Source organism: Vipera berus (assembly GCF_964194415.1).
Source record: "Vipera berus genome assembly, chromosome: 3".
Classification (NCBI taxonomy): domain Eukaryota; kingdom Metazoa; phylum Chordata; class Lepidosauria; order Squamata; family Viperidae; genus Vipera; species Vipera berus.
The window spans coordinates 53,062,030-53,080,452 of NC_138204.1; the positions used below are offsets into that span (position 1 = coordinate 53,062,030).

Genomic DNA, 18,423 nt, shown 5'->3' on the forward strand with positions numbered 1-18,423 from the left:
TTTATATTTTATATTTATATTTATTAAATTTTTATACCGCCCTTCTCCTGAAGGACTCAGGGCGGTGTACAGGGCAATAAATATCAAAATACAAAATACAAAAGTTAAAAAAGATTAAATAATTATGCCCGATATAATACAATAGTTAAAAGCTATGTTAAAACCCAAACCCAAACCCCGAACCCATCAGACCAGGCCGGCTTGTTCAAATAAATAGGTTTTTAGATCGCGTCGGAAGGAGCGAAGGTCGGGGGCCGTCCGGAGCTCAACCGGCAAGCGGTTCCACAGGTCTGGCGCGCCCACAGAGAACGCCCTCCCCCTGGGGACCACCAGTCGACATTCTCTGATCGGAGGCACCCTGAGGAGGCCCTCTCTGTGGGAGCACACTGGACGGAGGGAGGTTGACGCCGGCAGCACGTGCTGCCATAGGTAATCCGGACCCATGCCATGTAGGGCTTTATAGGTCATCACCAGCACCTTGAATCTCACCCGGAGGGCAACTGGAAGCCAATGCAGCTCGCGGAGCAGAGGTGTAACATGGGAATATCGGGAGACCCCCAACACAACTCGCACGGCCGCATTCTGCACCAGTTGAAGCCTCCGAGTGGTCCTCAAGGGCAGTCCCATGTAGAGAGCATTGCAGTAGTCCAAATGAGAGGTCACGAGCACATGAGTGACTGTACGCAAGGCATCCCGGTCCAGATAGGGCCGCAACTGGCGCACCAGGCGAACCTGGGCGAAGGCCCCCCCTAGTCACAGCTCCTATATGATCTTCTAAGGAGAGCTGTGAATCTAGGAGGACCCCCAAGTTGCGAGCCCTATCTTCTATTTTTTAACAAAAAAATAAGATTTACTCCGCAGCTATTCTTATTGGGGATTATTTCGGATTGTACTGTTATAGAAACTAAATTAATGTTACACTTAATAACGGCAGCCAGACTTTTGGTGGCGCAACATTGGAAGAAAGAAGATTTACCTACAATAGAACAGTGGATACTTAAAGTAATGGACGTAGCTGAAATGGCAAAAGTTTCAGCATATTTGAAAGAACAGTCACAAGAAAAATATATTTTGGAATGGAAAAGATGGATTGATTATATTCAGAACAAATATGGGACTAAAAAGTTTCAAATAGCATATGCATAATTTTTACAATTATAGAAGTGTTACTATAATTACTTTAGTTTTGTTATAAGGGAGTTAAAGGGTGGAAGGTTTGTTAACGTAATAGATATTTAGCATATGTTTGCATAAGATTGCTATATGTAATACCCTGTATTCTGCTTTGGGAAGTCGGGGGAGGGGGGGGAGGGAGGGTTGATGGAGAGGGGGGGTTTTATTATTAAAAGTTTTGTAAAACTTTTCAATTGAAAAAAAAGAGTAGGGAGTTACAGCTCAGCAACATCGGACCAGACTTCAGATTGTGCTTCCTAGTCCTTTCTGTGGATTTCAGTGGGTGATGCGCGATTAAAAAGTCTGGTAACCCAGATTCAGTTTACACATTGATTGCATAGCGATAAGAGCCTTTATAGGAGGCTTCAGTTACAGTCTTAAAAGTATAAAAGTCCCAAGGTTTCTCAGTTACGTTCTTTTATTATATTCAATAAAGCACCCTCCAAGAAAAAGGAAAAAGACGACGCAAAATTTAATTTTAATTTTTTTAATTTAATTTAATTATATTTTTATACCGCCCTTCTCCTGAAGGACTCAGGGCGGTGTACAGGGCAATAAATATAAAAAGCAGAATACAAAAATTAAAAAACGATTAAATATTTAGCCCAGTTTAAAACAGCGTTAAAACATATTAAAACCCCAACCCTAACCCATCAGACCAGGTCAGAACTGCTCAAATAGATATGTTTTTAAGTCGCGCCGGAAGGAGCGGAGGTCGGGGGCCGTCCGGAGTTCAACTGGCAAGCAGTTCCATAGGTCTGACGCGCCCACAGAGAATGCTTTCCCCCTGGGGGCCACCAATCGGCATTCTTTGATCGGAGGCACCCTGAGGAGGCCCTCTCTGTGGGAGCACACTGGACGGATGGAAGTTGACACCGGCCGCAGGTGTTGCCATAGGTAATCCGGACCCATGTCATGTAGGGCTTTGTAAGTCATTACTAACACCTTGAATCTCACCCAGAGGGCAACCGGCAGCCAATGCAGCTTGCGGAGCAAAGGTGTAGCATGGGAGTATCGGGAGACCCCCAGCACAACTCGCGTGGCTGCATTTTGCACCAGTTGGAGCCTCTGAGTGGACTTCAAGGGCAGCCCCATGTAGAGAGCATTACAGTAGTCTAGACGAGAAGTCACGAGCGCATGAGTGACTGTACGCAAGGCATCCCGGTCTAGATAGGGTCGCAACTGGTGCACCAGGTGAACCTGGGCAAAGGTAAAAGGTTTTACCCGCGTGCCACCCATTCAGCTTTGCCCGGCCACACTCGCCACCAGAAGCAATTTGGTGTGAGTTGCAGTGTTTTGAGGTCAGGGCGACTCATAAGCTTTCACGAAACCATCCCTCAGTTTGTCCATCCCCAAGCTTTGCCTAAATCTTCGCCCCAGAAAGTGTGAAGCCGCTTTATCGATAAAGTGGCTCCCGTGTCCTTTCTGCAGACAGATGCGCTTTGGCAAAGAGAGCCGAGGAAGCGGCGCTCTGAAAAAAAGCCCGGGAACGGCCCAGCTCCCCTCACCACGCCCAGGCAGGGAAATTCTTTCAGGCGCGCGCGCAGTTCTCTGCCTCTGCGTCTCTACTGCGCAGGCGCCCTTTTGCTCTCGTCCTTGCCTCTTCGCGTTTTATTTTTTTTTGTCGCCGCGGCTCCCTTCGGGCTCCTGTTTCTTTCCTCTCCGCCTCGGCGGCTCTCCTGCGCCGCCATGGTGCTCGACCTGGACCTTTTCCGCGCTGATAAAGGCGGCGACCCGGAGCTCGTGCGAGAGATGCAGCTGAAGCGCTTCAAGGACCCGGCTCTCGTGGACGCGCTGGTGGCTGCCGACGGGGCCTGGAGGAGATGTGAGTGAGCAGTTGTGTATGTGTATATGTGTGTGTGTGTGTCGAGGCTCATTTTCGCGGCGGGGCTTGGACAGAGAGCGAGGAAAAGAGCCATTGTCCGAACCGGCTCCGTCAGCCTTGTGTGGGTCTCGCGTGCCTTCCTGCGCGCTGGCCGGTCTGCTTGAGCGTCCCATTCATACGTCTGTCTGCTCCTCCCTTCCGCTTTTAGCGTCTTGACAGCCATCTGGCTTGTTGTCCCTTGGTGGAAAGGAGGAATCTGCTAGCAAAATCAGGGCCGCCGACTTTCCGGACGATGGTGGCCGCACGTTATTTTTAATGGTCATGTGCCAGGGGTCTTGAAACTTGGCCCTTTTATAACTTGTGGACTTCAACTCCCAGAATTCCTTAGCCAGGCACGCTGTCTGAGGAATTCTGGGAGTTGAAGTCCACAAGTCATAAAAGGGCCAAGTTTGAAGACCCCTGGCTCATGTCAGTGGCAGGATCGCGTGAAGTGGAGGGGCTCGCGTGTTCCTGTCCTGCTTGTGATCCTCCCCCCCCACCCCGACATCTGGTTAGGAACCTGTATCTTGTCCACATGGGCTGCCCTTACGCTTTCTTTGCTTACATGTGAACGCGGCCCAATACATAGTATCTCCTTCCTCTCTTAACTTTATTGGGGTAGGCGTCCCTTAGTAGCTGGTTTCTTGCAATGTAGAGTGTGCCCATATTGTTGTAAAATCTCGAAGGAAAACAGATTTAAAGTGAAACTTTGTGAACAAAAGAGTACAGTAAACCAGAAAGTTTGGGAGGGGGAATTTAGCTTCTGCTTGGAATTTCCTAGTTTCTCTGTAATCTAGAGAGATTTTTGTAGAGATTTTTTTTAAAAAATTTTGTCATGAGAATTGTATAGTGCAGTGAGCCCCCTCCCCTGCAGAGTAGTTTTTGCCTTATTTTTCAGCATTGCAGTGCTTTTTAAATTGGCAAATTTACCCTATTTGTCAGTAGTGCACACAGTTCAGGTACTGGTGCAGCTGAATCTGATGCAATCCTGCGGTATTTGTCATCACCCTGGAAAATGACTTTTGGATGCTGCAAATACCCACCTTACAGTTTCATTTTCTGTTTGGCAGTGCTGCTTTGTTTCTTACAAGGAAAAGGCCTGTATTTTGGGGTTTGATGTCCTTTGAAAATGCATCATTTTATACCCATCTCTGAGCTATCTCAGGGTGCTATGAATGCATAATATATAAATATTTTAATAAATATTTTTAAAGACTAAGTAAAAGACTTTAATGTAAGATATTCTAAGGAGTAGGACAGAATTAGGTTTGGATCTATTGAATCAGCCTAGATTTGGTGTAGGACAGGGGTAGGCAACCTCGGCTCTTTTATGACTCATGGACTTCAACTCCCAGAATTCCTGAGGATTTCTGGGAGTTGAAGTCCATGAGTCATAAAAGAGCCGAGGTTGCCTACCCCTGGTGTAGGATGAGAAGCCTAGAAAAGTAACTCCACCTTTTTCTTGCTCTTGGCAGCATGAGCCACTAGGGGCTTTGGAGGTGATAGAATTAGAATTCAAATCAATTAGAATTCCATTGTAATGCAGTAGTAGAATGAGAACTTCAGGTTATTTTTATTGTACATTTTTCCAAGCCATGAAAAACACCATTCAATTGAAAATGAACTCTATTCAAAAATGGAAATAGTTTCTTTCAGTAAGAATAGTCCTCTGTATTTGTAGGTTGGTCCCACTTTTTGGCATAACGAAACAGCTGCTTTTGGTGGTAGACTTAATTAGGCAGCAAAACAACAATACATTTATATGCTGCCTGACTCTTACAGCACAGTGTGCTGTGTTTGTAGTATCTTCCTGCATAGGCAATGGCACAGCCATCTTGCAGTGTATCCCTTTAGCCATTTCAGATTGATTGAAGCCAGCAGGGCAATTGTCCAACTGGCCAGTAGATATATCGGAAAGTGCAGAAGCATGAAGCAGATTCCTTGGAGATGTTGGAGGAGAGATTTATATGTGCCACACAGCACATCTGGGATCCTTCAATCTAGATACCACTGTCACATAATAGAAATAATAGTCCATTTGCGCTATCAGTGTAAGATTTAGCTACCAGTTTTCAATGGCTTTTATCAGTCTTATGTCTAAGCTTGTGCAAAAGAGATGCAAGTGAGGCAAAAGCCAATATGTTTTTTTAGTTATTAGTATAGGTAGTTCTCAACTTAAGACCACAGTTGACCCCAGAATTTATATTGCTAAATGAGAAATTTGTTAAGTGAGTTTTGCTCCATTGTATGACTTTTCTCGCCACATTTGTTAAGTGAATCACTGCAGTTAAATTAGTAACATGGTTGTCAAGTGAATTTGGCTTCCTCATTGACTTTGCTATTTAGAAGGTCACAAAAGATGATCACATGACCCCAGGACACTGCAACTGTCAAATATGAAACAGTTGTCAACAGGCTGGATTGGATTTGATCAAGTCAATCATGATTTAGATCACTAGTAAAAAGGCTTGATTTAAATCAACTCAATTTGATTTAAGTCAACTCGATTTGATCATCTTTAAATCAACTTGATTTAAATCTATCTATTTAAGTTGTTCTCCAAAGCGCCCGAAGGCAGGATAAGAAGCCACGGATGGAAACTAATCAAGGAGAGAAGCAACTTCCTGACAGAACAATTAACCTGTGGAACAACCTGCCTCCAGAAGCTGTAAATGCTCCAACACTGGAAGTTTTTAAGAAGAGACTGGACAGACATTTGTCCAAAATGGTATAGGGTTTCCTGCCTGAGCAGGGGGTTGGACTAGATGACCTCCAAGGTCCCTTCCAAATTTACTATTATGATTATTATTAAATCATAATTTTTAAAGAACAACTGTCATCTCTGTCCCACAGCGACTCCTCCTCTGACCTGCTGTTGACTCACCGACAGTCCTACTCACTTTAATGGGACGGCTGGTGATGCGGCAGTGGCACAACAAGGTGCTGACAGCAGATGAGTGGATGCCCACTAACAGGCACTGCCATGATGGATCTGAAATGACAGGTGCTCTTTAAATGTAAGGACTCGTTCTTGCTGATAGTTAGAATCTTTAATATTATTATTTGCAAACAAAATGAATGTTTCTTATTTAGAATAATAAGTTGTCAGGTTAGTAAAATAGTGATATCAGAACCGATTTTAGGTTAATAGGCTAATCACACATAGTTGGAGAACTACTCAAATTCTTTTATTTAATTAAAACACTTAGAGCCTGGTCCATACAGTTTTAGTGTCCATAGATTTGCAAAACAATGGGATAAAGGAATATTCCTGAACTCTGTTTTATGATTTATCTCATGGTTATTGTGAAATTGTTTGAGTGCACCAATGCAGTGCATCTTATTTGAGCTTGCAGAGCTTGGATTCATTGAATGAGTTTATCAAAAATGTAAATAGTGCAGAATATTCAGCCTCATGCTACATAACTAAGCTCCATTTTATGCTGAATAAACTAAATTATTAATGTATTTTAAATAGAAAACTATATTTAGGCAGATTTTTACTCCAAAAGCATTTTATTAAAATAAATGATAAAAATAAAAAAGCTGATTTAAATTAAAAAAATCCATTTTTTAAATTTATTTTTTTAAATCATTGATTATTATCCACCCTGGTTATCAAACATCCAAATATAAATCATGTGACCATGGGGATGCTGCAAGAGTCATAAGTGTGAAAAATGTGGTAAGTCGGTTTATTTCAGTGCCATTGTAACTTTGATCATTAAATGAACTGTTGTACATCATGTCAATGCTGCTAACATCGAATGTTATTGCTTGACACATCAATTATCTGTATTGTTTACCTTATGTGCAGAAAGAGCTTTTCACTTGTATTAGAAAATATAATTTTCTAATATTTCTGCAGTACTTTTCTCCATCTGTTTGATGAATGTACTTAATTGCCACTAATAGTAATACAAAAGGTGGATTTAGCATTGTATTGGAAAGTTTGTCCTTTAAACATCAGGTTTTGTAAACTTTTTGGTGCATTTCTTCTAGGCAGATTCCGGGCAGACAACCTGAACAAACTGAAGAATTTGTGCAGCAAAACTATAGGAGATAAAATGAAGGTGCAATACATTCTATTAAAAGCAAAAAAAAAATTACCTCATTGAACAGAATCATAATAAATTAAAGTTGCATGCTCTGGTTTTGTTTATCCAACCTTTTATACATTATTATGTGATTAACTTGCTAAACAGTTGTAAAGGATGGATTGGAACCCCCCATCAGATGAATGCAGTCTGTGAAGCTTTCCATTTTACCTGCTGATGACTAGCGGTCCTCTCCATGTCTTAAGGCAGAAGTAGGCAACCTTGGCTCTTTTATGACTCGTGGACTTCAACTCCCAGAATTCCTGAGCCAGCTTGGCTGATTCAGGAATTCTGGGAGTTGAAGTCCAGGAATCATAAAAGAGCCACGGTTGCCTATCCCTGTCCTAAGGGGAAGGAATAGTTGTTCCTTCTCTCTTGATGCATAGAGACAGGGCCCTGAAAAGAACAATGTTTGTGTGGTGATATAATATGTCCTCAGGGTAGAATCTTAGGTAATCCAATAAAGATTTCCTACTATTCGATTAGCAGAGACATTTAAGCTTAGCAGGTGGTATATGAACTAACAGTGGGGGAAAGTGGCACACTTGATTTATGGACATGACATACACTATAAACATTTGAAAATGAACATACCGAAGCAGCTGAGTGGAATTCAGTGTTATTTTTCCGAATAATAAAAACAGTGATTTCCCCCCCCTTCCGAAACTGAAACAGAAACCATCTGATGGTTCATTTTGTCTGGTATGAATGATTTGGGTACCACTTGAAGTCCATTTTGCAAAGAGAGATGAGTGGGAACAATGCTTAGCACTGAGAAATTCTTAATCCTTAGAAATGCCTTTTTTAAAAGAATTGGTTGTCTTCCCTTCATTTATTGATAAATACAGAGATGAGAGCCATGGAGTTTACAGCAAATAATGCTAGACGATATGCTTTCATTAGACTATTAGCCTTTAAGAGTTGTCAAAGCTGCAGAATTTGCAAAAGTGAAGTAATTTAGTAAGAATTGAGATACAAAGGCCTGAAAAGTTTGAAATAAACCCATCTATATTTTTCTGATAAATATGTAAACAATATGGAAACATGAGAGGGGGTAGGGACAAGCAACCATTTTAAAGCCTTTGGATTTTTCTCTTCTTGGAGTTTTATATATTTAGGCAAAGGGCATATTGCCTTTTCCTCATGTCTAGTTTATAATTGTTCAGCTCATACTTTGTCTTGGTAACTTTTTTTTTCTGGAACTCTAGAAATGGAGTTCAGAGGTGTCTTGAAAGCTATCTTTTTCTATTTTTTTTCTTTGCTGACCTGTTTTTTTTAATTAACATTTTTATTTACAGAAGAAAGAACCCGTGGGTAACAGTGACAACATACCAGATCATGCACAAAATCTTGACGAACTCACAATAGACATCTTAACAGTAAGTTCATTTCTTACTCCGTTATTCACTGACTTTCAATGCATGTATTGTATTTGAGAAAGTGATACATTATATGATATAAATTTGGAGAGGGATGTTTGTATAACTTGATGGATTTCTATTCTTCATGTGTTCTTGAATTTATTTCCGTTATTGTGCTATTTGCTTGTGTTTAAAGTACAGTTCAGTATTTTGGGGGGGGTATTCTTCCATTTCTCTCGCACTGTGAGCTGAACTATATTATTTTGATTCACATATTATGCTAACCTTTGGCTTACTTTTGATAGCAAATAAACAATTTACTGAGCTTGAATGATATGCTAAGCCATCTACCATGGCTTATACACCAACGTGGTTCCATTCGTAAGATATTAAGACAGGGAAGGTGGAAAATAAAATGAGGGACTTCTGGAAGAAGACTTTCCTATGTATATTCCTGAACGCACCCATGCTACTGCATCTTACTACTGATCTTTCTCATTCTTGGATTAGTAATTTTACCCATTAGCTCATATATTGTCATGTTATTATTACTATTCAAAGTATGTCAAAATTAGCCTTTAATCACATTTTCCTCATATAAGCCAAGCCCCTTTCTTAATCTCACGTCAGCTAAAATATGATGAACATACAGTTACAGCCCTGCCCTCTTAAAATCCTCTTTTTAAAATTTTCTCTCATTATGATATGCTGACACACCCAGCCATTCTCTTGTGCTTCAGAGTCTTCAAGTTAGCCAGATCAAGAAAATCCGTCTCCTGATTGATGAAGCAATCCTGAAATGTGATGAAGAACGCTTGAAACTGGAAGCAGAGCGCTTTGAAAATCTCAGAGAAATTGGAAATCTTCTTCATCCCTCTGTGCCAATCAGCAATGATGAGGTGGGAGCAGTTTTCATGCCCTGCATGCAAATGTACATTGTGATTGGTTATGGTCAGTTTGAAACAATCTTGAGAATCTAATTTGAGGGTTTTTTTGCACTGCAGTAGTGTGGGCATGACTAATCCCTGGTGAGGAGAATGAGAATTTAATATGGTTTGCATTATAATATCATTCTTCAAAGAAAAAAGCCACAAATATAAAAGTACCAACTATGTACTAAATCATATTCTTATTTGGAATATAAATGGGAAGCAAACTGTGTGGCTGACATAAGATCAACTCCATTTTGTTTATTTAGATCATTTTACTCTGCTCTTCTGGCAGAAATAAGCACCCAGGGTAGCCCACAGGTCAAGTAAAGATAAGGCAGTGTGGTCCATTGACCTCACAATCTAAAACGTGATCCAGAAAGTATAAGAAAGATGGAATGAAGTTCACACTGGAGTCCGATGTTGAAAGTGATAAGAGTTATTATTAGTGGTCAAAAGAGCTGATAGACTGGTCTCTCTTCCTGTGCTCTGCAGCCCAATAGCAGCTGGTAAATAAATTTAAGGGTGAGCAGAAGTTGAATGGCCAGCAGAACCAGTGTCTAGCAACATCAGTTTTAATATAATAAACTGTTGGATCGGTCATCATTAGAATTTTTAGTAGTTATTATCAGATTGTAAGTAATCACTTGGATTGCAAAATAGTACTTTTTACAAGACTAAATTAGCAATAAGGAATTCCTTTACAAGGAATTCTCCAGTACAGAGGAATCATTGAATGTAATTTTTACTTCCCAGAGTACCCATCATCTCTTCATATTAGACCAAATTCTGATATCTGTCATCTCTTGATAGTCCTTGAAGCATTCACCACAATACACATAGACAGAGAACTGTGTAATGAAAGAAAGGCTTCTGGCCAGTTTATTAAATGCTAGTGTCCAATTAAATGGAAGTCAGAGTTGCTTTGTGAATAAACAGAACATCTAGTAGGTTTTCATTTGGACAGATAATGCTTTTTCTTGGTTAGCTCAGTCACACAAAGTATCCTTCTTATCAAATTGGTAGGATGTGGATAATAAAGAAGAGAAAGTTTGGGGGGACTGCACTGAAAGGAAGAAGTACTCTCACGTGGATCTGGTTGTCATGGTGGATGGCTATGAGGGAGAAAAAGGAGCTGTTGTAGCTGGAAGTAGAGGATACTTCCTTAAGGTAATGATTATCGTCTTCGTGAAAAGATGGGAGACCTAATTCCTTCCAGCTTTTGCTAATATAACTCGCAAAAGCTCTCAGCTGGATGTGACTTTGAGGAGTTATACTTCAGCTACAGTATCTCAGGGTGGGAGAGTGAATATGATCCACATGTGCATTTAAAGTAAACCTGGATGAATGAAGCTTCTACAAATAGGTCTTCTACTTCATTGTAGAAGGCAACCTGAATATAGGGGGCCTGAGGCCTTTTGAAAGCATGGTGTTAATCTGTTTCCATTTCGTTGTAGGGACCTTTGGTTTTTCTAGAGCAGGCCCTCATTCAGTATGCTTTGCAAACACTGCTTAGCAAGGGATACACCCCTGTTTATACACCCTTCTTCATGAGAAAAGAAGTAATGCAGGAAGTGGCCCAGCTGAGTCAGTTTGATGAAGAGCTGTACAAGGTAAGATGTGAGAAAAACGGTACTATTTCAGTAGCACTGGCTGTGACCTTCTAGACCAGGCATGTCAAGCTGCCGGCCCGCGGACCGGATGCATCATACCGAAACCACGCCCACCCCATTGTCGGCAATGGGGAAAAAGTCGTGATACGTCACGCTACGTCAGGTGATGTCGCGAGTTTGACATGCCTTTTCTAGACTTATCTTTTTGTTGCTATCTCAGTGGGTGATTAGACTATCCAGGGAGTCATGGGAATTTTTCACATAGTCTGGTAAAACTTTCAATAGGATAATTAGCTGTATATCACTTTTAATTCAAATGTTTACCTTCCTGTTGGAAAAGAAATCATCCTCCTATAAATAGAAGTTTAAATATAAACAAAAAGAGATGGCCCATGTCTAGATAACTAGTGGTCTTAATAACAACATTTTAAATCTGTAAATATATTTGTAACGCACATACTTGAGTTAATTTAAATTTGCATTCATCTAAAGTAGGAAGTCTGTGGATATAACGTGTGCTACTGCAGTTTTCTGATTTCCAAATTTCTTCCTAGGTCCTGGGAAAAGGCAGTGAGAAGAGTGATGATAATACCGTTGATGAAAAATATCTAATTGCTACATCTGAACAGCCAATTGCAGCACTGCACAGGGATGAATGGCTGAAGCCGGAAGATCTACCCATCAAATACGCTGGGCTGTCTACTTGCTTCCGCCAGGAAGTAGGCTCTCACGGTCGTGATACCAGAGGCATTTTCCGAGTACATCAGTTTGAAAAGGTAATGCTATCTGGTTTTGGGGGAAAGCGTGTGAAAAAAATGCATGCAGTTTTTCCTTGCAGCTGCCTTCACTTTATAACAGTTAGTAAAATTTGAAAGACCAGAATGCACAGATTGCTCTTTATGCATTCACTACTGTTTCCAAGTCCAACAAGGCAAAGTCAAAATTGTGTTTTAAGAACATATTTTGAAAAGAAAGGTTTGGTAAAAGAGTCATTCCTAATCACTGGATACAAGTAACACCGCTGAATATTTCTGTACATATAGAATTCAGTCAGCCTTAAATGTCAAAGTGGATTATGTTGATCTTCAACCAACCTAAAAACAGTTATTTAGCCCCTCCCACCACCAATTTTGTGCCTTTCTAAGCCACGCTCAGTATCATCAGAGCTTATTTAGATTATTACGGAACAGACCAGAAACTTGTTTCTGTTTTCCTTTATTTAAGACTAATAGTGGAAAATGATTGTATGTTGACTTCTGAGGGACCACTTAACAGGTAGATTGCATATTTCCTTTGACTCCGATATGTTTACTTAACAAGAGGTCCTATTTCCTCAGCTCAGAATACTTAGTTCCCTATTATCCTGTTATCCAAATATATCATGTGCTTACAGTAAAGATCTTTGGTCAGTTACATTTTTTAACCTATTTGCAAATTATTTTCTATACGTTCATGTGATTGTTTGGACCACCCAAATCTGGGGATTTGACCTTGGATGGGATTGCTCTTCCCCATTCAAGGATGGTGCACAATTTGGGAGTCTTCCTGGACTCAAAGTTGCTCAATAGGCAGGTGGCAGTTGTGGCCAGGAAGGCATTTGGCCAACTTAATCTGGTATGCCAGTTGCACTCTCCTAGATTGGAATGCCTTCAGACTGTCAATCTTGCTCTGGTCACCTCACAGTTTGAGGTATACATGAAGCTACCCTTGAATTTTCAAATGGTCTAGAATGTAGAAGAGTGGGCAGTAATGGGTATGCCTTGGTATGATTGTTTAACATCTATGGTTGCTAATTCCCCAGAACAATAGTTACCACCTTTAATCCAGATTGATTGATTGCATTCTGTTTTTATGGCACACATTTTTAATGTTTAATAGTTAACTTGACAAACCTGCCTCGAGACCCATACTTATAGACTGGAGCAGAAGTTTAATTTAAAAAATTCCATCAGTTCCTCTTAATTGTAGCTATGCTCAGAGATTTCTGTCTTTGTAGTCAGTCTGCACAGGATTCAGTGTTATAATAAGAAATGGAAATGCTTCTTTAACTCAGTGGCAGGTAGAAACCTGTGTCTTTGGAAAATATATGAGGGATGAACACATAACTCAAAGCTTTTTAATAGAATAAAACAATTTTAATAAGAATGAATTTGTGTTTCAGATTCTGTGTATGAGTTAAACATAATATTTGCAAGGTAGTTTATTTCAGTTAAATGGCATGCTTAATGGTAATTTAGAGTGGCTTGTTAAGGTATATTTTCTTGGGCAGCATATTTTTTTCTTACAGAAATTGCTGATTTAAGTATGCTTATATATAATGTCATTAAATGTCAGTTTAACACCAAGAGCAGTTTCAGATTTTATAACATTCAAATGAGTTAATTTAAATAAGTCTTCATATTCATAATATACTAGTTTCACAGCTGTTCTCTCAGAACAAAATCTGAGTCTCAATATTTTATAGTTTGATTTCTAATCCCCCCCCCTTTTTTTTTAGATTGAGCAGTTTGTCTATGCATCACCGCATGATAATAAATCTTGGGAAATGTTTGATGAGATGATTTCCATTGCTGAAGAGTTCTACCAGTCACTGGGTATCCCTTATCACATTGTGAATATTGTCTCAGGTACTTCTCTCTCAGAATAATTTCTAGTTGTGGGAGATGATTCCATAGTATATACGCACAACATTTCATCATTAACTTTTAATAAAATTAGAAGCTTTACGACTTCTCAAATATGTAGTTGTGTATCAGTATTAATTTTCCAAAGTGAGAAATTAATTTCTCAAAGTGATTAAGAAAATCCTCAGCCATCCTAACATTTTCCTTTTTAGAGGACCAAGAGATTCTTGCCTAATATTACTCCTACTGATACTACACTAAATGCTGCCTCCTGCTATTGTAGGTTCCTTAAATCATGCTGCCAGTAAGAAACTGGATCTGGAAGCCTGGTTCCCAGGTTCTGGAGCCTTCCGTGAGCTTGTTTCTTGTTCAAACTGCACTGATTACCAAGCACGTCGGTTACGGATACGCTATGGCCAAACCAAAAAGATGATGGATAAAGTATGTTGTGTTATTCAAGCACTTTGGAAGCATTATACAGTTGTCGGTAACCTTTTAGTGTTATAGTCAAAAAGGTTCTGGAGCTGCTTACATATTTTATTATTTAAAGAAAATCTGCAATTTTGCCATAGCATGATGTTTTTTTCATTCAGCACTTAAGGGCAGCTGCTCCAAATGTAATCATTTGAAATTCTTGTGGTAGAGATGATCTAGAAAGGCTGAAGTAAATGTACAGATGCATGTCCAATTTGAATGTTGGCTATTTGCCAGTTTTGTTATCTAGTTTACTAAACTAATGGTAAGCTGTATATAAACTGTAGAATTGCTAACTTGGAAAAATAAAAAAATATCATTCAATATTTTAAAGATTATAGAAACTGGGATTTGTAGATTTAAAAAAAACATTGGATTATCATTGGTTTTCGATATTACTATAAAGTTTAGAATGAATGAATGAATGAAAGCACATATATGTGTACACAGAGCTTTGGCATTTGTAAATAAAATTCTTTGCAGAATGGTCTGCTAGCCAGATATTCTTAATGGGCAATGTTTTCTCTGTGCTACTATATTTTATATTTTATATTTTAAAGTACTATTTTCTTTTTATCTTTTAAATTTGGATTTAACGTGTGAAATTTAAGTTTAAATTTATTTTAAAAATAGCGGGCAGTTATTTAAATTACAGCTAAATCCTGGAGATTCAGTAAGGTCTCTGGAAAAATATGTTTGCTTCTTGGGAAATGTATGAAACTTAGCAAGTTTTATTTTCACAGGTGGAATTTGTACATATGCTTAATGCCACCATGTGTGCTACAACAAGGACTATATGTGCTATTCTGGAGAACTACCAGACGGAGGAAGGAATCATTATACCAGATAAATTAAAGGATTTCATGCCACTGGGTAACAATGCTCATTCTCCCGTCCTACCTCCTTTTAGCCTCTGTAACGTTGCTTTTCTTGCCTGAATGCCTATTTTCCTTTCAGGTTAGGGTCTCCCTTTGAAAACTCATAACTCTGACCTTAGAGCATGGAATTATATTCCATGAAACCTGTGTGCTGATCTTCTGCTAAATTGGTACTACAGGTAGTCCTCGACTTAACGGCTCGATTAATGACTGTTCAAAGTTACAATGGCACTGAAAAAAAGTGATTTATCACCGTTTTTCACATTTATGACTATTGTGGCATCCCCATAGTCATGTGATCAAAATCCAGATGTTTGGCAAATAACTCAAAATTTATGAGGGTTGGCAGTATCCCAGAGTCATATGATCCACCTCTTGCGATTTTTCTGACAAGCAAAGTCAATGGGGAAGCCAGATTCACTTAACAGCTGAGTTACTAACTTAACCGCTGCAGTGATTCACTTGACAACTGTGGCAAGAAAGGTAAAATGGGACAAAACTCACTTAACAAATGTCTCAGCCACAGAAAATCTGGGCTCAACCGTGATCATAAGTCGAGAACTACTTGTTTAAGACTGATCCTTGAGAATATTAATCCCAACATGTATGATGCCAGTACATTTTGGGAGACTGACCTGAACTGTGTTTAACTACATTAAACTAAGAAGATCCCTAGGTTTTTTTCCCTAGGTTTCCTGAACCAGAATATTTTAGACGTCGTGCTGTAGTTGTTAGTATTAATTTTGCAGCCAAGGAAATCATTAGCAAACCAGAAGGTGCCCAAGAAAGCCTGAGAAGGAAGGCTTCACTTAAAGGTTTTCTCCCTTTCAGCTACTTGTAACACTTGCTAGGAAAGAGAAGGGTGAGCTTGGATGCTGCACCTGACCTTATACTGTTCAACAGCTGGTATTAGGTACCGTATTTTCCGGCGTATAAGACGACTGGGTGTATAAGACGACCCCCGACTTTTGAGAAGATTTTCAAGATTTTTCGTCTTATACGCCGGAAAATACTTACATGCCAGTTGCCAAGTGTCTGACACAAGCCCGATTCAGCCCCGTCTGATGCAGATGGTGCAAAGCCTCCCTTTTGAAGCCCAAAGGGGCTTTTCCTTCCATCCACCCTTTGGAAAAAACGCAAGAGCTGCATTCACATGACACGCTCTTCCAGGCCAGACTCTGCAAAGAGCACGCCAGAAGCCGCAACCACCGCGGGAACTCCAAGTCCCCGCCTTTCGGCAGCCTGCACGGCTGAGCGCAATCCGGCTTTGAGAGCACATTTGCAGACGGAGCAGCCGCCGCATCTGGAGCCAAGCCCTGCCCAGGAGGCGGTCGGCCAGGCGGGCCCGGAACATGCGCTGGAGAGCCGGGCTTGGGGCGGCCATGCCGAGGCCGTCTGGCGAGGGCCGCTGCGTGGTCTGTGGGCGAGAGGGGCGCCAGGCCGCCAAGTACCGCTGTCCAGACTGCCGGGAGACATAGCGAGTAGCAGGGCGCACTCTGCTTATGCTCAGATGCCGCTTGGGCGAGGGGGAGGGGCTTCCTGCTGCTCCCGGGGTCTGGCGTTTGCAAGGGGAAGGGGAAGGGGCTTAGGGGCTCTTGGGGGTGGGAAGGGAGAGTCACGTTGGAGGGGGGACTGGACTAAGGAGGCTTGAAGTTGCTTTGCAAGAACGGGGCCGCTCGATTGATTTATGTACTATTTTCTGGCGTATAAGACGATCCCCCAGCTTTTGAAAAGATTTTCATGGGTTAAAAAGTCGTCTTATACGCTGGAAAATATGGTAGTAAAGTAACTACTTGAAATAGTTTTATATATTGTGGTTTGGGTTTTGTGAAAGGGAAAATACTAATCTGAAAGAAAGATGCTTGGTGATAATCCATTTTGGCATGTTTGTCCATCAGCATTTAATGTACTCTTTATTCTGTCTAGGTCTAAAGGAAATGATCAAATTTGTGAAACCTGCACCTATAGATCAAGAACTTTCTAAGAAGCAAAAGAAACAGCATGAAGGAGGCAAAAAGAAATCGGCTGGTGGAGACTGTGCCCTAGAAGGGAAGATGCAAAGCATGGATGTGAACAGTCCCTGACAAAACCTCAGCTACTCTCACGGAGTTGCCCTATGGAGATCTTAAAGCTGAGGGGGGCAGGGGGTGGGGTTGGGGGTCCTTGGGATTAGTTGCTGCTTTTTTTCCGTGTCCTTCCTATGTCAGGAACATGTCACTTTTTCTGTCTCAGTTTTTACCCTCCAGTACAGGAAGATGAAAATTCTCCTAGTGATTATATGTGCGTTTCCTTACACTGTGAAAGTGAAAAGCAGTACAAAAGCTGTTGATTTCCCACCCCACCCCACCCCCGTCCCATTTTAAATTATGTTAATTATATGTGAGAAAAAAAATCTATCCAAGCCCAGAATTGCAAAATCAAGCGGAGGAAACAAAACACGGTATAATGTTCATTTGCTTTTTAAAAAATCAGCATATTGAAGTAAGGGGTATAGGCAAATATCAAAAGAGGAAATAAATATAGGCACTTGTGTAATTTTATCATCATGATTTTTGAAACGTCATAGGATTTTCTCTGATTTAGAGGGACTCGGTCAATAAAACAAAGATTTAAGAAATTGGCTCTTTTTTAGTTAATTATTCTTTCATGTATCTTGGAGCCCCTTTTAATTCTCGCAGTTGCAGAAATTTACGTGGCCTTACAGCAGCTTACAAGATTAAGAATTTTTAGTATTTTCCTATTGGCAATATACTTTCTTATATTGTACTTTGTAGTATTTCTGTTTATGTAATAAATTTATAGGCCACCAATATTATATTTGATGGTCTGAGGGAGAGCTTACTCTTGAAATCATAAGAGAGGTACAAGAGGGAAGATGTCCAGCACTTGATCTTAATTTTTTAGGTAGATCTATGAAATTAAAGGAATGGGAAGTTTATAGAAAACTCATTGTGTATAAAATCACATATCTCAGCATCACATGGTAAAAAATGGGCATGTATGATTTTTATAAACAATGAGTTTTCTATAAAGTTCCAGTTCATTTAACTATACTTTGGCTTTCAAGAAATTTTATTTTTCAATAACATATGGAGGAAGGTAATGGTAGAAATGATATTTCAAGTTTAATCGGTGACTAAACACACAATTTGCCTTTAAATACTGAATTTCGGGGGGAAATCCACAGGTAAGAATTAAAAAAAAAGAATTGAAAGAAAGCAAAATAAAAGTGCAAAGAAAAAAAAAAGTGACTTCTGACTTCCTTTACCATAAAGAAATTTAAAAAATACATCAAATTTTAAACTTAACAATAGTCTACATTATTTTTATAATTCCATATAATTTTAATCATCAAATCCCAAAGTCAAAATTTCATTTCTCATTTTTTTGTAAAAAATACATAATTGGTT

General features: G+C 40.0%; 1 protein-coding gene across 2 annotated transcripts; it reads left to right on the plus strand.

The window, feature by feature from the left end:
* The first annotated feature begins 2,788 nt into the window (after positions 1 to 2,788).
* SARS1 (seryl-tRNA synthetase 1) lies at positions 2,789 to 17,630 on the plus strand. Of its 2 annotated transcripts, none has more exons than XM_081324328.1 (11): positions 2,789 to 2,998; positions 7,040 to 7,110; positions 8,433 to 8,513; positions 9,236 to 9,394; positions 10,451 to 10,594; positions 10,882 to 11,037; positions 11,592 to 11,813; positions 13,535 to 13,664; positions 13,945 to 14,102; positions 14,879 to 15,008; positions 16,940 to 17,630. In XM_081324328.1, the coding sequence occupies exons 1-11, from the start codon at positions 2,863 to 2,865 to the stop codon at positions 17,095 to 17,097; spliced, it is 1,545 nt and encodes a 514-aa protein (XP_081180454.1). In that variant the 5' UTR covers positions 2,789 to 2,862; the 3' UTR covers positions 17,098 to 17,630. The 2 variants fall into 2 exon arrangements, with proteins under 2 accessions (XP_081180454.1, XP_081180455.1); XM_081324329.1 differs by having other exon boundaries at positions 2,854 to 2,998; positions 7,044 to 7,110.
* Positions 17,631 to 18,423: the final 793 nt, after the last annotated feature.